The sequence below is a fragment of the Rhea pennata genome, chromosome 2 (assembly GCF_028389875.1).
Source record: "Rhea pennata isolate bPtePen1 chromosome 2, bPtePen1.pri, whole genome shotgun sequence".
Lineage (NCBI taxonomy): Eukaryota > Metazoa > Chordata > Aves > Rheiformes > Rheidae > Rhea > Rhea pennata.
Genome location: NC_084664.1, coordinates 50,073,911 through 50,094,630, shown reverse-complemented (window position 1 = coordinate 50,094,630; position 20,720 = coordinate 50,073,911). Strand labels below are relative to the sequence as shown.

General features: G+C 39.6%; 1 protein-coding gene across 1 annotated transcript in view; it reads left to right on the top strand.

Annotated features, from left to right (window-relative positions):
- The window catches only part of MYRIP (myosin VIIA and Rab interacting protein), a 205,343-nt gene that overhangs the window by 166,422 nt on the left and 18,201 nt on the right, over positions 1-20,720 (top strand). The window contains exons 8-10 of the mRNA XM_062567884.1: positions 2,102-2,279; positions 6,760-7,415; positions 14,545-14,784. Of these exons, the coding sequence (XP_062423868.1) occupies positions 2,102-2,279; positions 6,760-7,415; positions 14,545-14,784 (1,074 nt within the window). The remainder of the gene's footprint in view (positions 1-2,101; positions 2,280-6,759; positions 7,416-14,544; positions 14,785-20,720) is intronic.

Here is a 20,720-nt window from a genome sequence, read left to right as displayed (position 1 = left end):
AATTTGTCCAGCTGCCACAGGTAAGAGCTACAATGAGAGAAGCTGTACTGAAGCCCGTGCAACTGTAGCTGTAGAGCCGTTGAGTTAGCCGTGCCAGCTGAGTTGAAGAAAGCGCAAGTGGGCCAACCTAGATTAGAGCTTTTGCTGTATAACCTCACACCAAGTGACTAACTCGCTAGTTTATCCTTGCTGTTAATTGCAAAGGAAACAAGACAAGGTCTTAAGTCATTTGCACTTCAAATGACAGTCATCAGTCTGGCCAGTGATGGATCAGAGATGAACTCATATGTTTGCTTTTGTGCTCTGAAAAAAATGAGCATCTCTCTGCCAGTGAAGACTGATTTGTTCTCATCAGAACATTGTCCCATTTTGTCCCTTTGGGCCCTGTGTGCTAATCTTCTCCCTGTTCAAATCTTTCTGGCTATCATGTAGAAGTAGTCGGTCTGAAGGATGTGCCTGCCCTACAGTATAGATGCACCTGAGTCAACTTTAAATTTGCTCTGTCAGTAGTACTGGTGCTGTCACTACAGAAGCACAGGTCTGAGGGCAGGGTTTGCTGAGCTGCTTCAGTAAGTTTTGGCGGGGGGGATTTATTCAAGATGTAATCTAACTATGTAAGTATTTCGTGTTGCATCTTACACACACACTGAACACTTTTATAAGTATGTAACACCACTTGGAATAAACTTACGCAGTACTATGAGCTGGTTTTTCATACTTCATGTCACTGAAATTGAAAACAAAGGCTCTAATGCATCACATTAAGACCTGTGTCTTTGCATTGACAGTATTAACTAAGTTATGTGATCATCGCAGTTATGTAGAAACTGTTTAATTTTAGAACAATATTTCTGGCTTTTTCTCCAGAGTTCAGAAGCCAGACTAGTCCCTGGTGGTTGGTTGTGTTTCTTTTTTACTGAAACTGTTTATGAAATCACACTGCTGAGCCAAAGTTTCAGAAGGATTTGCAGTTAATTAATTCTTCTGGCATGGTGTGCTGGTCCCCCCCAGGAGCATTTCAGCTGGGAGGAGGTGCAGCCATAAAAATGGTGTAAGTGTTGCTTTCAGGCCAGTGGGACTCCCAGCAGTGTTTGTACTGTCCTGTGAAATGAAGGAACATGAGAATACCTTCAAATCAAGTTATCGTTTCCTCATCTGTTATAGTACAAGGCAGAACTCTGATGCAGGCAAAGACTGGCCCTTTTGAGATTAACTGGTTTAGCTAATTACTTGTAGTTTGAACATCGGTAAAACACACAAAGATCTGAGAATGCTAATTTGGCCTCTGTAAAGAAACTGAGCTATTTGAAAGCATGCTTCTTAATGAAACCCTGGCATATACAGGCAATCTCTTACCAGTTCCATAATGAAGGCCTGTGCAGAATTTAAGTGGTAAGCAGTTACGGGGAAAAAACAGACTATCATTTGAAAAAGTGATCTATTTTGCCATTCAAGTTGCCTAAGTTTGTATTGTCATCAAAAGCAATGTTATTAATTATATATATATATAAAAAAAAGAAAATGTGCTGCAGCAACATACTGTCAGCTAGATGTTAAAACTTCACTCAGTTGTAGGCTGTTGAATTCATTAGCAATATTAAGTAAAATTGCACAGCACATCATGCAATATGTATATCCTGGCAAACAAAAGAATTCTGCATTAAAATCAATTCAGTTGCAGATTTGTTTCTATAGAACAGGCTGTTTGTTTGCTTTTTTTCTAATTTTTAACTTCCAAAAATTGTTACAACAGATGGCTTGTTGAGCCAACAATAGATCATCATGTCTCACCACAGTGGGATCTCTTCCTGGCTAGCTTGGTTTGGTGCAGTTATATGTCAGTCCTCATCATATAGATTCTGACCAACTTCACCTTAATTACTTCTTTCTCTCTGGCCCCTGGTAGTACAAATAATTTTATAATTCCTTGCATAGCATCGGATCGGCACATAAATAAAACAATTCTTCTGAACACATTAAAATCCATCTCTGGATGATGGCAGATCCCACACTTCTGAATATTCATGCTAATTATGGTAAAGAGTTTAATAATTAGTTGTTTCTATTTTTAAATTATGCTTTTTGATTTTTATCCCCACAGAGGTCTCAGTCTGCATTCTCCCTGGCTAGTGAAGATATGCCCAGTAAAAGTCTAGACCCTGCATCTTCTGTGACTGAGGCTCTTTGGAGGCAGCAAAAAGGACAATTCAGGAAACAGAAGGAACGCAAGCTCTCTGCATTACCCAGCTGGAAAAGTGTGGACAGGCTAAATGAAACAAGTAAATATTTCTAGTACGAATTTTGTTCTTTTTGAGTTCTCATCCCTCATGGAATAAATTAGACTTAAAGAAAGGACCCTTCTCCAGGAAATTCCTGCTGACCTCCATGCTTGTAGGTGTCACATGTACAAATGTCTGTGAGAATTCAGTGACTCTAAATTATCACAGTTTTATTGAGTTATGCCATTAGTCTGCCATTGTTTTTTTCCAAGTAAAAATTCAAAATCTCGGTCTTGGGGGCATTGATTTTGAAGTTTTAGGCATCATTATGCATTTAACTTGGATGCATATCAGAGCTCCTAAGACATAAGAGCCTAGGAGGCCTGGGAGCTACATTGTTTGCTGTTATCTGCCATTCAAGTGAAGGAATTTGTAGTTGCCCATAGTCACCCTTCTCTATCTGCAGGTAACACTGAGTTATCTGCTTGTCAGTCTACATGGTAAACTGAACGTGAAAGAATCCAAGTTCAGGATTCCTCCTTGTACCTTTATTTTTAACTCAGATGAATTTATGAATGCAATATGCTGTGCCAGTCTGCAAAGAGCTGTTTCTGCAGAGCTATGAGGAAGCTCTGTGAGTAGGAACATCATAGAAAAACACTGCCCCTGGATCTGTGTCCTCTGTCTTTGTGTGGGGTGACCATGGAAGGGATGTGACCATGGGTAAGTGAAGAGCTTCATGAATCAACCCCTTTCCAGAATCAGCGCCCTGGGATAGAGTGCAGTTCCCTGCTTACTGTTAGATAACATAAGTGCAAGCTATCATTGAAGAAGGGAGGGAAGGAAGTTCCACCTGAATGTGGGGAGGAATTTCTTCATTGTGAGAGTGACAGAGCACTGCAACAGGTTAGCCAGAGAGGTTGTGGAGTCTCCTTCTCTGGAGTTATTCAAAGCCCACCTGGACGCAACCCTGTCTAACATACTCCAGGTGATCCTGCTTGAGCAGGGAGGTTGGACTAGATGATCTCCAGAGGTGCCTTCCCACCTTACCGATTCTATAATTCTGTGAATCCTGCTTTTGGGGGTCACATCGCCACAAGAGTATAGCATCAAGCAACTGCTATGTAGAAGAGTTATTTTTCATCCCCACAATTGCAGTAATGCTTGTGTTGGCACGAGTGCAAGGGCAGAACTGCCCATTTCAATAGCAGCCCATGCCTCCAAGTAACATGATACAGCAAAGCTGACCTACTTGCTGCTGTTTTCCTCCCATAACTGGGGCTACTTGTTCTTGCTCCATCTCTTGTACTAGCTGTTGAGCCCATCTGACCCCGGTAGCAAGCAGGCTGAGGAAGCTAAGCAAGCAGAAAACTTCAGATGAGTTTATTGGTGGTGTAACTCTCTCAGCTGACTTGCTAGATGTTGGCAAAATGAAGTCACTAAAATACGTGGTTGGGTATAGTAGGGACTAGGAAATGGGACTGCCCATCAAACAGCAACTAGCAAGTAGATTAGTTTATCTGTAATGCTAATTGACAAGGTGGGAAGCTGAAAATCAGACAATGGGAATACCTCCCTTACTGAAAAATATGGTAGTACTAAAATGTGATAGTTTAACTAAGTATGCATTACACTGTGAATTGCTCATGCAACCTTCTATTGTAAGTGGTTTTCCCTGGGCAGCATTTTAGGCAAAGGCCTATTTTCAGTAAAGCAGTTAATTTGATGCTTAAATTTAAGCACCCACTTCAATCCCATTGAAGTCAACTATTCTGCAATTTGATACTTAACAATTGCTTAACCATCACAGAATTACAAATCGACCCAGTTTCCTTTCAGGTGCTCTGCTCAGAGTATTTGCTTTGCCTTGTTCATCTGAGAACCAGATTTGTGATGAAATTAAGATGCTTTTTGAGCTATATTAAATAGCTGATTGTGTTAATACATGTGAATGTGATCTCACCTATGCAGTAGTAAGTGGTGATATATTAGGGAATAGAAAAGTATAAGAAATCTTAAAGAAGAGTTTGGAGAAGTAACATCAGTGGGCCTTTTAGTCATGTAGAAAAAAGTTAACAGTTAATTTTAATTACACATTGCACTGGTTTAAATGATGACGCAAGAGCCAAGTCCTGAATTTGAGCTTTTTTCCTCCTTTACAAACAGATTTATAGCGAGACTTCTTAAATTTATTCTCATTTTCACATAAATGAATTATAATGTGTACCCAAAAACTGTGTGTGAAATCCATTCTTTCATATAAGTACTGTTTATGGAAAATCAGGAAGTGTTTGATATTACTTGAAATTAGGATAAAATTGACTCAATTTTTCAATAAAAGGTTTTCAACAACTTTCATTTCCGGTCTGCTTGCCACTAAGATGTAATCAACTACTATTCTGTCATTTTTTCAGTTAGCTGAGGATGTTTGGCTGATTCTTCTGTGTAGTTGCTAAACAAAATAAAGAGATATGATTTGGGAGAGAAGAAAGTATAATGCTGTGGAACTCCACTGCATTACATTTGTGTAATGTGGTGCAACTCAATTCAATTTCTGTTGAAGTTTTATGTCCTCCAAAGATGTTTGCTTTGTTTAAAGAAGCAATGCTTTCGAGAAAAGCTTGTCTTTCTCTCATGTATAATCCTATATTTAATTACTGAGTATAATTGGAAAAAGTGAAGCAGAAGTTCCTCATGCCTAAAAGCTTGTCTTCTTTTTTTTTCTCCTGTATCAGCTGTTACAGTAAAGAGTTACTACTTTTCCCCATAAACCTTACCTCACATATATCTTTAGCTGTTCACTGCTACAAGAACAGTGTTACTATTTGATTTATTTTTAAGCAGGAGTAAGAATGAATTCAGTAACACGTTTTCGCAAGTTCTTAGAATTGACATGAAATTTGAGAAATGCGAACAGGCCAAAAAGACATAAATGAGTAACAAGTACAAAAACTGTTTTAAATCTTGCACAGCTCCTAAATTTAATTACCATTTCCCTATTGTTTTATTTTGGGGTGGGTGTTTTGGTGGAGGTAGTGTTCCACAGACATTTTCTTCAAAACTCAGAGCACAACTTCTTACCTCATATTTGTGTTCTGCTTAAACAGTTCCAAACAAAAAAAAAAAAAAAAAAATCATTTTCTTTAGCTCAGGGATTTGTAAAGTAGGTGATATTTCTTTGTCACCTACAACACTATCCAGATTTTATTTCTTCCATGTTTAAATAGCAAAGTTCTGTTCACCATTTTACTATATTAATAGTTTAAAATTAATATTTTTACAATGTTTTAGAAATGACAAACTGAGCCTCTGAAAAGAATCTGTAAGCTGACAGAAGTTGGTTCAGCATGCCGAGATAACTATGTGAATCTTATAAATAATGTAAATATGTAAACAGTGTAAATATTGTGTATTTGTTCAACTGCTATGGAAGGTAGAAACATCACACATTCACATTTCTAATTAAGAGACTTTTCAGGTTTAGTTGGAAATGGAAAATAAATTTACAAGTAATGCAAATTCTGTGAATTATACAGCTCTTCTTGACCACATCTGTGGCATATTTCTCTCTCAGAATTGTTTAAAAAAAAAGTCTAAGAATATAACAGCAGCTGTCCTGGGTCAGACTAAAAGCCCATTTAATCTAGACTACAACAGCAGCAGCAGCAGTAGTGATAAGTAAGTGCCTAGGAATGATTACAAGAAAGGCCAAGTATATTTTATGCTACCCCTGTGTATACTCCCAATCTCCGATCACATTCAGCTTAAGGACTGCCTCAGCTGGAAGTGTTTTTCCTGTATTTAGTAACCCCCAATAGATTTCTCTTCCATGTATATAGCCATCTCCATTTTATCCAAGATAAATTTCTAGCATCTATAACATCCTTTGGCAAAGAGCTCCACAGGTCTGGTACCCATTACAACCCCCTCCTTTATTTTGTTTTGCACCTAGGTTTTACTAGTTTCCTTTGATATCCTTTAATAGTTACCGTGAAAGACATCCCCCTGTCAATGCTGTTTCTGCCACTTACTTATGATGTTGCCTCTCAGTCTTCTCCTCTCCAGCCTGCAGAGCTGTTGCTCACTAGATGCTTCCTTAAACAGAAGCCATTTCAGAACTTGGCTCATCCATTATTGCCCTTCTTGGATCTTTTTTCTATTTTTCCTTTTTGAGATGAGGGACCAAAACTGCACACAGAATTGAAGACATTTGCAAAACATAGAATTTATACATGTCTGTGTGTTGATGCTACCTCATCCTTTCCTAATCCTTTTAGAACAAAGCCATGGTCCAAACACTCTTACGTTTTAAATAGCCACCTCCATAATGTGTAAATTGTGACTTCTGAAAAAAGAACATGACAGTGTGGCTTAGAATATGAGAGAATTCATGTGGCAGCAACACATACATTTGTTCATTGCTTTTGTTGAACCCTCCAATTTATGGCCAGTTGATTGGGAACTGGCAAGGAAAATGAGCCTTTCACGCTGTGATAACATAGTGATAATTGAAGAGGTTGTTCTCATTTCATTTTCGTAGATCCGCCTCCAGTTTTTCAAAGCACTGATGGAAACTGGGTAGCTTTGCAGAATGTCACTTTGCCTCGTCCTCGAATGCTTGCTAAACCAAAGAGTCAAGTATTCAAAGCTTTGGAGAATGAATCCAGCATTGTGTCTGCATATGACGAGATGGGCTCAGACAGCGAGGATGACTATGACTGGAATGTGGCCTTGAGCAAGCTGCGTCGGAGACCTCAGCGATTATCAGATGATTTCTATTACACCAATTCCCAGTACAATACTGAATGGGTTTATGGCAATGACCAGTACCAGGCAGTAACCTCACCTTCCTCTGGATTATACACAAATACTGAGACATTATTCTCTGATTCTGAAACATCTTCAGTAAACTCTTCCCAGGAAGCAAAAGGACCTAGCAAACTTCTCTGGCTACAGAGCAGAACTCAAGGTGATAAGCCCAGAATGGAAAAAAAACATTTCCATGGAGAGCTGGATGTAAATTTCAATCCACAGACAACCAGCTTGGAGGATTCGGACAGCAGTGAGCCTGGAGAAGTCCACTATGATTTAGAGAAGAGATCAAGGCGGTGGAGAAAGAGCAAAATGATCTCTGGAGAAGTAAGTGAAGGAAAAAATCACACAAAAAACAACAAGAAGAATTTAAGCACAAGTCAGGTAACTGCGTTTGATTTTACTGAGTGTGGTATTGAAAAAAGCGGGGCAAAGCTGTGCTGGCAGTAACATATGAACCCTAGGAGGAGGGGGGAATGTTCTTGCAAGCTTTGTCCCTGTATATCTCAAAACTGAGAAGAAGCAAAAGTAAAGTGTTCCACATATTATAAACAGTCTTTACTTCTTTCTCAAATCTGCCACTTCCACCTGATCGGTGACATTATTAATGCTGCCGAATACAGTGCTCTTGAAACAAAAAAAAGACAAAATTTGCAAACAGCAAACAAATGTTGGTGCATTGAGTAATCATTTTTTTTTTTCCTTTTTCTTGGAATAAGAAACAACTCACCTGTCCTGGAATCTACTCTGTGCTGTTTGCAAATGTCCTGGTAAGGGATAAAGCTAATGAGCAGGAATTCAGGAAGGGATGTTTTTGAAATATGGTCCAACTGACATCTGCTTTTAATTGATCTCTTGATTATGAATACCAGTGTGTTAGGGTGAGTGTTTACAAACTGCATTCATTCAAATAATTGTCATTTGTTAGAAAGCAAACTTTTCTTCCAGTAGAATATAACAGCTCTGACTTGGAAAAATTCATCATACAACTTTCAGACAGCAAGGTACCCCCTAAACATTTTGCTTTAAACAACAAGTATGGGATAACCCGAAAACAGAAAAGTCTTTTCAGTTTAGAGTTTATCTAGGCCTGGAACTCAAGTTAAGTAAGGGATCTCATTGTGCCCCAGAACTTTTCTAGCCTTATAAGCACATGTCTAGCTATAATTACCCGTCTGGGTAAGGAGAATACTGAACCCCTTGTCCAGGTCCCGTTCCCATATGCTAACTTTCAAATTCTGTAGCAGGATCATTTCTGTAGTAGAATAACAGTAAGCTTGAAACAAGGAAACAAATACTGTTTTCGCTTCATGCTGCTGTCTATAAGCGGTTTCATCCAATCTTTAAAATCATCTGAATATGTTAGGATGTCTAGAGTTACTTTTCTTTACTTACACTACTGTATCTCTAGTCTATATCTCTAATAGAAAGACAGCTACGCAACTGATTGTAAGTCAAGATGAGGATTCTAGGATTTCAGCAGGTTTTTAGTGCTGGGTATACTGTTGTTAATTCTTTATCTGTTACATCTGCTCTTAGGAGACAGGTGTGTGCACTCTGTACTGATTTGTTTATAGGCATGTCCTCTTACATTTATAATCTGTACTTGTTGAAGGGGAGTTGTGTATGGTCTATGCTCTAATGACATATTAGTGGCCATTAACGACTTCTTAGAATATCAGGCAGAATTATAGAACTTTCCAGTGATGCAAGAAGACCATCTTTTGTACAGGGACTTCCACATTTCCGTTTATGCCTTTGCATATTTGTGCGTGTTCTGTGTGTGCATGCATGTCTGTATTCATATTGTGGCTTTTGAGTTACTACTACTCTGCAGAGAGCAGAAAAGAGAGCTCACAGGAAAGACCCTGGAGACCTTCCTCCTGTAGTGAACCCATAGAGGCAGGGAGCTTCACAACGTACTTGACAACATCCTTCAGCAGCTTATAGTGCATACTTGAAAATGCAAGCTGGTGCAGAAAAGAGATTGTCCTTTCCAACGCTCCTGTGAGATGCCTTGTGCCTTAAGTGCTGCTTACATCTCTCTGTTGTGCTAAAACACAGGGGCTGAGATTCTGACCAATCTTCCCCTTCATTTTACCATTTAAGCAAAGAGAGACTATTTCTGCTGCGGTACCTGCTCCCTCAGTTGCAGTGAAATAGGCAGAGATCACACTAGTGTTTCTGAAGTGATAAAATTCTATTGCAACACAGAAGATAAGCATATGAGCTACTGAAGAACTAAGGATTTTATGTATAATAGTATGAGTGTGTTTGCTTTAGTTTATGTTTGCACAAACACACCCACAATCCTGATCTGATAGGATTGTAGTTGGTGCCTGCCTTCAGTAAAGTGTTATTCCAGCCTCCTGTACATAAAGCACTACTCAGAGCAAGAGTGGACTGGATGCAATTTATAGCAACAACGTTATGAGGACTGTAAAATTCTAGAAAGCAATTAAAAGGATTCAGAGCATAGGGAATAGGATTTGAGGTATGATAATAAATTAACCAGCCATTGTTTATGCTGCTTAGAAAAATGAGAATAAGAGGGATGACAAGGTTTCACATAATCCCCACAGTAATGTGTTACTCCTGGTAAAATGATCGAGGCTGAAGCAGAGAGATTCAACATGTAAGTAGTTTGTACAACATGACAGTCTCACTTCTTATAAGTCACAGGCAGTGTAAACTGAAGGATGCTCCTCTGTGAGGTCTTAAATAAATCATAGATTTTCACGTGCTGAGATTATACAGAAAAAACTTCCTGAAAACGTACAAAGTGTTGTTCTAAGTCATGTTGTATCTGGGCATCAGAAAATGACCCAACTCGTCATATACAAACTGCAGTGAAGAAGCATGATTTTTTCCTTATTTTACTGCACTACAATAATGACATGATTATTTGTTAACCACTGTGTTTTCGTCTGCGTTATGGAATGGGCTTTCAGTCTTACAGTCTAAAAGCTTCGTTTTCTTTTTTGATTTTCAAATAGTGATGGCTGTTATGAGCCTTACAGTGAAATAAAAATGGGCCCTCCCTTCTCTCCCTGCTCCAAATATAGAGAATTGTAAGCAGTGACATTCTGAAACAATTGCAGTCATTTTATAGCTCACAACTGAATTTCTACTGAAATTAGATTTTTCTAATCCAGATCCAGTACCTGGATTAGAATAATGCTGTGGCATTTTTGGAACACGTTTTAGGCTCAAAACTAGAATGCTAACTTTGTGCAGCATTCTACAGGAGAGAATTGATTATATGAAGTCTGGAGTGACTTAAAAAAAAAAAACAGACACCAAGATGTGTTGTTTTATATTTTTGCCACTTTTTGGTAGGTAAAAGAATAAACCTGTTTTAGTAAGTTGCCTATAGAAATGCTGTAAATGCAGTTAGGAAGCACATGGACATGAAAACTGTCCTGATAAAACTGGAGTCCTCCAGTTTCTGATAACTTGATTGCATATATAATATAGAAGACTAATATTCCTATGGAACCTGAATTAAAAAGCGCCGCTTGATTGACAGGTGTACTCTTACTTCTACCTTCTCTGTTTTTAATGATAATTATTTTTAAAGTTCTAATTTATTTACAAGAAATGGCCACTCACAGCACCAGTCCATGTCTGCAGAAACCTTGGCTTTCAGTATATTCTTGAGAGGGGACATTGCTCAGTAATTCTTGTATTTTGGATGGAAAGTGGAGCTGCTTGACTGTTTCAAGGTGAAGGCACTGCCTTCATTATGAGCTTGTTTCTTCTGAAAAGGGCTCTACCTGTTAGCTACAGCCTTGTTGCCACTTCTGCTTTGGAGCCAGGTAGCAGGTGACTGCTGTCAGACTGCCAGTCCCCACGGGATGGCGCTTGGGATGTAATTACTGAAAATCGCATTCCTGTAGAGTACACTGGCTCTCACTGAGAAACTGCATGCAAGCCTCGCAGTTTTGCTGTCTGCTTCCAAAGCCTGCCATTTCTAATCTCAATTTCTTCTATGGATGGTGTTTTCTAATGTAAGAGGGGTTTGATTCTGTAGCCTCCAAGCCAGTACTTTGCTTTGCTTTATTTTAGGGCTTTTTTGTTTGCTAGGGTTATCAAAGCATGCAAGGATTTGCAGAAGGTATATAAGGAAAATTGCATTTCCTATTTCATTGTCTGCAAAGGGCTTACAGTTGAGTTAGAAACACTTGATTTTTCTTTCAGTGAAACTGAGCTCCTGGCTGTGTTATTCTGCCAGGCCCTGGTTGAAACTCTGTTTTCAGCTACACTGGTGGCCCTTTATTCCTGTTTGCAGATGTTAGTTTTATTTGCTACTGTAGAGGCAAATGAGAACTTAGAGAACAATTTATACAAACACAAAGGTGTCATAAACTTGCCAGATGGAGCTGAAGCATGAACAGTAAACAAGAATAGTGAAGTTTAAGATAGCATCCATAAAAATAATAATAGTACCTTTCAGTGTATTTCTTATTTTTATCTGTTCTCATGGCCTCTAAGGTATTTTTTTAATCTGTTAGTTCATGAAAGAGGTACTGTCTTGTCATGAGTAGTTCACTGCCATCATCAAAAAAGCTCAACACACAAACCAAGCAGCTTACCACTAACAAAAATCACAGAATGTAGCTTTGCAGGATATCATTACCTCTGTGTGTAAGCAGGAGCTAACAAGTCTTGCAAATGTAAATACTCCACCTGCTCACTGTAAGGAGGCAAAAATTTGGCTAATGGACATATCTGAATGCAGTGTAATAAACTCAGTTCCCTCAGGGTAGGTCCTCCCCCAAGAATAGATGTGTATTCATAACACAAGTTTAGCTAATGCAGAATAAAAGCATAGGGATGCCAAGGCAACTCATGTCTTTCACCTGTGTTGGGAAATGTAGCAAAAAGCTCTTCAAGTTTCTGTGTGAATGAGTTAGGAAAATTCTTCTACCACCGTTAAAGCATTAGCTAGAATTGAGAACATTTCAGGTAAATTTGCTTATGTGGCTGAGGTAATGTAGTAGTTTGCTGCTGCTGACAGGAGTATCTTATCCTACCTGCCATCATGTCTTCTCCTCCCTTGCCTCCAGCGTGGTCCAATATCCATATTGTGTTCCCAGGAATCATGTGTAGATTCTTGCTGTTTGTCAATACTTCCTGTTCATGGTGCAGCAGATGAGGTGGCAATGTGGGAGAACCTGCATTTCAGAACTGACAGCCTTCCTCACTGCTCTACTAGATTTTCATAGAATCATAGGATCAGTAAAGTTGGAAGGGACCTCTGGAGATCATCTAGTCCAACCCCGCTGCTCAAGCAGGGTCACCTAGAGTATGTTGGACAGGGTTGCATCCAGGTGGGCCTTGAAGATCTCCAGAGAAGGAGACTCCACAACCTCTCTGGGCAACCTGTGCGAGTGCTCCATCACTCTCACAGTGAAGAAATTCCCCCTCATGTTCAGGCAGAACTTCCTGTGCTTCAGTTTCTGCCCATTGCCTCTTGTCCTGTCACATGGGACAGCTGAAAAGAGTTTGTCCCCATCCCCTTGACACCCTCCCTTCAGGTACTTACACACATTGATAAGATCCCCCCTCAGTCTTCTCTTCCCCAGGCTGAAGAGGCCCAGCTCTCGCAGCCGTTCCTCAGAGGGCAGATGCTCCAGCCCTCTGATCATCTTTGTAGCCCTATGCTGGACTCTCTCCAGTAGCTCCATGTCTCTCTTGTCCTGGGGAGCCCAGAACTGGACACAGTACTCGAGATGAGGCCTCCCCAGGGCTGAGTAAAGGGGCAGGATCACCTCCCTCGACTTGCTGGCAACAGTCTTCCCAGTGCAGCCCAGGATACTGTTTGCCTTTTTGGCCACAAGGGCACGTGGCTGGCTCATGGTCAACTTGTCATCCACCAGCGCTCCCAGATCCTTCTCTGCAGAGCTGCTCTCCAGCAGGTCAGCCCCCACCCTGTACTGGTGCCTAGCATTATTTTTCCCTAGGTGCAGGACTCTGCACTTGCCCTTGTTGAACCTCAGGAGGTTCCTCTCTGCCCAGCTCTCCAGCCTGTCCCAGTCTCTCTGAATGGCAGCACAGCCCTCTGGTGTGTCAGCCACTCCTCCTAGACAGGTTTCCAGTAAAGTGTATTCTCCTAAAATACACATGCACTGTTTAGCCATGCTCTTTATCTTGGAAATCCTACAGCAGTCTTGTCATTGTAGGAGAACGTATGGCAAATAATAATAATTGCCTATCAAAGGATTGCTCCAAATCATCTCCTTAGACCTATTGCAGTGTGATTACCACTTCTGGGCTCCAGACTGGACTCTTTACATCCTCCTCCTGGGTGTTTTTGCATAATTATGTTCTGTTTCAAACAATTCTTTGCTTTAAAAACAGCTAATTCCACCTTACTTTATGCAGTTGACCGAAGCAGCAAACAAAGTGCCGTATTAGTCCAAGCATTCTCTTAGTAGTCAGCAGGGAGAGAATAGCATTTCCAGAAAGCAGTTCACAGGTGGACTGGGTTGTTCAGGGAGATGCCTGTCTCTCTCCACTGACTGTAGAGGAAATCAAGTGCCATTGGGTTCTAACTGGATAGCACAGCTCTAGAGAATAAGTTGGTATGCTTTTGGTATAGCCATATGATATTTTCAGATTTCCTGTGAGGGCTGACAAAATAAAAGCCTCTTTCCTCATTAAGTGCTGGGCAGGCAACCTACCAAACAGACTTATGAGAAGATTTTGCTTTTCTTCTGTTTAGTCCCCAAATTAGAGGACTTGCCACAATTGAGTCTGTAACAGTCTTTCCTATAACCCTTTCCTTTTTCCATTAACACCATAGTTAAATGAAATTCTGAGTACGTCCCACTTTTAAGGATCGAAAAGTAAGAAAAGAAGGTTCTCCTAAAGTTTCTTGTTTCCTAAAGAACTTGTTTCAAGGAAGCATCTAGACAATAATTGTAACCACAGTAGATCCAGCTATGCAAAGATTCACTGGGAAAACTGAAAATCTTAAGCACAGGCACTTAGTAAGGGTGACATTTTTGGAAACTGGTTTCCAGTAATCTTTAAGAAAAACACTGTTAATGCTCAAGACCAGCAGTCAGGGAACTTGAACATGGCTTTCAACTGCAAGTTGGATACAATTGCCAGGTCACCATGGATAAGTTATTTCATTCCCACACTTTAGTTTCTTTATCTGAACCATGACTGAGAGTGATGACTATGCAATGCAGGTTATGAGAAATGCCGTTTAGGCTTTTGTTTGATTAGTTTCACACATATACATAATGATTTTGATGGTTCCTTTTTACATAATGCAAAAGTAACCAGAAATGATAAATATTATCCAACAGGTATGGGTTTATTGGCCTTCTGCAAAGATATGATCATTTTTGTTGACACACTTAGTGTGATGTCTTTTTAGATTCTCTAGTAACCATATCTAGTAATCTCAGAGTAATCATACCTATACTTTTGTAGGAAACTCTTTGCTTTCCTTTCTGTACCTAAGCAGTAATTGTATGTTCTTCTAATTTCCATGCAGGATTTTGATGACTTATCAGAAACAGACATAAGCAGTGAGGATCAGCATCATAAAATCAAGCCTGACCTTATGGAAGAGGAGCTTAAATCCAGGTTATTTCAACTTGCTGCTAAAATGAGTGACAAGGAGACCTCTTCTGGTGAAGAACAAGAGTCAGAACCTAAAACAGATCCTGAGAACCAGAAGGAGAGTTTGTCCTCTGATGAAAATGGCAAAAGTATTCATGAGGAGTTGAAGAAGGTAAGCAGTCATTAAAGAGGAGTGGGGTCAGCACTGTGAAAGCTAGAATTCAGAAAGAGAAGTTCTTGACTGGAAAATAAAACATAGTTGCTTAATAAAATTGAAGTCCTTTACACTGAGTCTGAGCCTGTCACCCTTGCACAAGTGAAACTTAAATTAATGTGTGTTTTCTTTCTGTGATCCTCCAGAACCACCTCAAAAGCAATGAACTTAGCTTGTGAAAGTGACCTTGTGTTAAGTGACCTTACAGTGAAAAGACTTTTTCTTATGTTTAGATGAAGTTTCTTGTATTTCAGTTAGTGCGCATTGCTTCTTACCCTTTCACTGGGTACCACGGAGAAGACTCCAGCGGTCTTCTTTATTCTCCCCCACATCAGATACTTACAGACATTGAAAAGATCCTCCTGAGCCTTCTTTTCTCCAGGCTAAACAGTCCTAGCACTCTCAGCCTCTTATCGTGAGATAAACACTCCAACGCATTAATCATCTCTGTAGCCTTTTACTGGACTAGCTTCAGTATGTCCACATCTTTCTTGTACCAGGGAGTCCAGAACTGGGCACAGTACTTTCAGATGTAGTCTCACCAGTATTGAATAGAAAGGAAAGATCCCCTCCCTTGACCTGCCAGCAGTGCTCTTCCTAATACAGGCCAGGAGGCTGTTGCCCTTCTTAGCCATAAAGGCTCATTGCTGGTCATGTCAAACTTACTGGCCAGCAAGACCCCCAGGTCCTTTTCTGCCAACCTATTTTCCAGCAAGTCAGCCTCCAGCCTGTACTGGTGCATGGATTTATTCCTGCACAGGTACAGGACTTTGCACTTTGCTTTGGTGAACTTCATGAAATTTCTGTTGGCGCATTTCTCTAGCCTGTCAAAGTCCTTCTGAATGGCAGCATGCCCATCTGGTATATCAGCCTCTCCTCCCAATCCTGTATTGTTTGCAAACTTGCTGAGTATGCACTCTGTCCTATCATCCAGCTCATTAATGAAGATGTTAAACAGTACTGGTCACAGTATCAAGCTTGGGAGACACCACTAGTGACAAAATCCAGCAGGATTTTGTGCTCCTGACCACAACCCTTTGAGCCTAGCAGTTGAGCCAGTTTTCAGTTTACCTCACTGCCCACTTCTTTAGTCTATACTTCCTCAGTGTATCCATAAGGATGTTATGAGAAACAGTATCAAAAGCCTTGTTGAAGTCAAAAGAAATGGCATTCACTGCTTTCCTTTTCCCCGCTGAGGTAGTCATTTTATCATAGAAGGCTATCAGGTTGGTCAGGCGTGATTTCCCCTTCATAAATCCTTGCTGACTATACCGAGTCACCTTCTTGTCCTTAATATGTTTGGAAATGGCTTCCAGGGATCAGGGGAGGGTGTGGGATTTGCTCCATCAGCTTCCTAAGAATAAAGGTGAGGCTGACTGGCTTGTAGTTCCCTGGATTCTCTTTCTTGCCCTCCTTGAGGATAGGGGTGACCTTTGCTTTCTTCCAGTCCTCAAGAACCTCCCTCTAATTGCCATGACCGTTCAAAGGTAATCAAGAATGGTCTCACAGTGATACCAACCAGCTCCCTCAGCACTCATGGGTGCATCCCATTAGATCCCATGGACTTACATGTGCCTACTTTGTTTAAATGTTCCCTAATCTGATCCTGCACTACTGAGGGTCAATCTTCATTGCGCTAGACTTTCCCATTGGTCTCAAAATGCCTAGGATTCCCAAGGGGAGATCTTGCCACTAAACTGAAGTGAAAAAGACATTGAGAACCTTGGCCTTTTCAATGTCCTATGTTACTCTTGCTGCATTCAGCGCTGGACCTGTATTTTCCCTCATCTTCCTTTTGCTGATGATATATCTGTAGAAGCCCTTCTTGTTGCCCTTCACTTCCCTCATCAAATTCCACTTGTGGTGGGCTTTGACTTTCTTGACCCTGAACACTTAGACAGTGTCTCTATAGACCTGGATCAACTATTCCTGCTTTCACTTTCTGGTGTAGTAGTTCTTTATATTCATTTGAATAAAACACTCCTCAAATGATGAAGAATAGATTTCCCATGTATTCTCCACACTGCCCATTAAAGCAGAGCTGTTGTGCAGTCAAGACACTAAGAGATGAATCAAGGAACACAACAGACAAGAATGAGCCTAAATGGATCTGAAGTATAAGGATGCTTGACTAGCAAGGGGCAGCACTGGGCTTCTGCATGTGCATTTTGTATTAGACCATCACTGACAGAAACAATAACTCTCCTGGAAGCAAGGATGCAAACCCAGTTGACTTTGCTGCCCAAGGTGAATGTCCCATTTTCTATTGAAAGGATGGAGAGTGCTCACACTTCAGACAATTTAAGGACATGGTTTCAAACCATCTACTCCTAGGGACATCCTCAAAACCTCCTTCCTGCTGCTCATATGTATTCTTACTTCTAGAAGGTTATACTCAGGTAACTGTTGTTTTGTCTTCCTTGCCTGTTCCTATGTTTCCAACTGGTTCTTCTTTCACTGAATGGATATGATAGATATTTGGCTTAAAACTACTTGATGAAGTTCTCCAATTGTGTAATCAGTGGAAAAGAAGAAATGCTTAAATAAGTAAGTAAACTGGCTCTCCTTCCACACATCTTTGAAAACTCCTCTCACTTTCTGGTGACAGTATTAGAGCTGAGCGGTTATATTAGGTAGGTGAGATTTTCCTGTCCTGCAGCCAGGCCTCCAGACATTTGGTAAGTGCCTGAGAAAGGTGTCAGGAATAGATTGACCAGAGTCCACTCAAAATCATGTTCTCAAAAGAATTGTGTCAGACATGAGAAATTCAGAATTATTCCCTACCCATTGGGGCACATCTGTAGTTTGTGTTGTGTTTATTCATTTTTATGAGTCTACAAAGTAATACTGATTATTTACTTAAAAAAATAAAACACGCATCCTGTTCAGAAAAAAAGCGAATGCCCAAAGTTCTTAATTCTTTATTGTTCTTGGTTGAAAAAAAAGAGTCTTAGTCATTCATAGCTGTATTCTTTCTGTCTATAGTAAAGAAACCAAAATATCCAAATGCTATTCATGGTCATGCTTCAGAGGAATTGATAGTGGAACTTGCTCAAGCTATAGAGAAACAGGAAGACTGTTTTCATTCTTATTCTGGACAGTTGTCCTTAAAGGTGATTTAAAATCTTCTGACGTGAGTCTTCTCTTTGGTAAGGTGGCTGACCAGAATCTTACATTGAAATACTGAAGATGGCAGTGTATGTTGCTAGTTGTGGCTTTGGTAACCTAAAACATGAAGGGCTATGCATATGCATAACTTTGCATATGCAATAATTTTAAGCATATGTGATAACTTTAAAATGAGTAGATGAAGTGTTTCAATGGTTGTAAGTACAGAAGACAGTATTTTCAGGAAATGAATAATTTCAGATACCTCAAAAGCCAGATATCCCAATTTGATGCCTCTTTAAGATGTCTTTTTTTTTTTTTTGAAAAATATATATTTGCAGAATTACTGATTTTTCATATTAGTACTTAACATTGTCCGCCAGAGACCCAGAGTTCTGACCTGGGCATCAAGTTTCACATTGAGCATACACAAGCACTAACTCTCAGCAATTAAAATGAGACTTCAGGTGCCTACAGTGTGCTTTGAAGAACTCCTGAAAGTAGATCCAAAACTGTATTTTAGCAATCTGTACTTTAACATTGGGCTCTTTCAGAAACTTAATTTCACAAAGACAAATCAGGAAAGGGAACATATGCTAAAAATATCCCAGTTTCCCAGAAAGGAAAAACCAGGTCCTCAAAAAGGACCTCAAGTGGTTGTCTTAAGAGTCAATATGTATGCTTAGTGATGTACACTTGATGGTTTTATTTGCTGCTTTTATTTTCCCCCTAACTTTTAGTGCTCCTATTTTCAAGCTTTATTCTGGAACATATTAGCAACTTCAGGTCACTGGGAATTTCTAATTACAGTACATCTGGCCATAGAGTAAGAGTTCCAAAAATGTTTGTCTTTTTGGAAATTAAGTACCTAGTGCTTATGAAAACCTGACGTGTCTGCACCTTTAGAAGTCTGGACGCCTTTTTTTGATAGGAGCTAGAATCTCATACAATCCTATGTTGAGCTGATGCTTGAAAAGAAGCATTAGCTGTTTTAAGACTTGTATCCACTGCAAGAATTGGCACACCCCAAGTCTTCAGTGGAGAATTAGCTCAAGTGGGGTGTTTATGGGTTCTCAGTTCTTTTCTATTCAAGTTGAGCTTTATAGTTCTATGCCTAGCTTTAAGATACAAGTTTGAAAATACTGATCTTTTAATTTATTATTCAGTTTATGTGGGATAGTGAGGATTTAGGAGGGTTTTAATTAACATAGGTTAATTTTGTGTCTTTGACTTAAATACCCTGAGGAATTCAGTGCAATCATTTTCAACATTTCTAAGTTTGTGGTCGCCTGAAATGGTCTTGTGGAGGTTCACAGCTCTCTAAAATGAATGTAGGCTTGTTTTTATATGACTTTTGAAGTTATTAAGATAAAGAAGTAGTTCATGGTCGTTCAGGGGTGTGCAAGCCTCTGAGAAACCTACCTGTCTCAGCTGTGTCATGAAGGGCTACAGAGAGCTGTGTATTTAGGCTGGAGTTAGCCTTGGACCTTCAAGGTTTCTGGTGTGAACAAACCATGATCACATTGTGCAACTTCTGTGTTAGTTAAACATGTTGTAGGTTTTCACTTTTAGCACAGTGATCTGCACAGTTCTTATGCCTTACATTTTTTTTGACTAAAACTCTAACCAAATACTTAAATAAAGAAGAAAAATGTAAATCCCTTTGGGAGTGTCTTAATGATACTAGGAATGCCAGGTATGATAAATGAGATATATTTAGCTCTTGCTCTCTTTTTTCTTTGTCTCCTTTAATACCTAAATGAAGATTAATAGGCTAGGACTATATTTCACAGTGGACCCCTGAATTACTTTTTCTAGAAAGCAATTTCAGTGGTGTCTAAGTAAATGTGGCAGTCTGAATACAGTCTATCACTGTGAACACTTCATCATAAACTATGTTATAGAGATATTGGTTTTTGCATTCTTTTTTTTTTTTAATTTGACCCATATAGCATGAAAACTGAAATAAATGTTAAAGCCATACCTGCATTTCTCTTTTTGCCTGTTTCTATTTTTGTACTTTTTGCTTAAGATAAGAAAATGAGCAAATGAGTTAAACTTCACTAGTAACATTCATTTTTTCTCCTCTTTGCATTGTCGTGATGCTCAGTGTTCAACTTGCTGTCTGCTTAAGGAATTTCCTTTAATCCTTTTATGAATTTACCTTTGTTCATAAAATCTTACAAACTAGGTTTAGTAACATTATGTTTAAATCCTGCACTTTTCTATTACATGAATTTCAGAATGACAAGCTATAAGCAAGTTTAGGTAGCACAGTGAGGTCCTGTTCCCTATGTGAAATACCCAAGCCCCCTGATAGTACGAATAACAGCATAAATATTATTTCCCTAAAATATTTATGCCTTCATTTTCTGGAAACATTTTACTCATCTTAGGCTTTACAAAGCTTTGTTTTGGGGCAAGTGTGAACTACTAGTATCATCTTCATTTATATTGATTTGCACCAGAGGCCTGGTGCAAATTTATTTTGAGAGTACATCTTACTGTACTCACTACAAGCTTCTCCATTTTTTACCATGTAAAGCAACACTTTTCAGCTACCAGTATGATGAGATTGAAATCTGTTAGAAAATCTAGCTGGAACCTCTTTTTAGTGAGAGGAATAGCCTGTATCTCTGAGTGTGGGTGCATTTTTCCTCAGCAAAAGAATTAGCCAACTCCATGGTGTGGCATGTCTGCTGGTGGCCTTACTGGCAGCTGGTCACAGAGATGGTGACTGGGGCCCATCAGGGATGATTAGGTAAGGGAGGGCTCATGGGACTTGG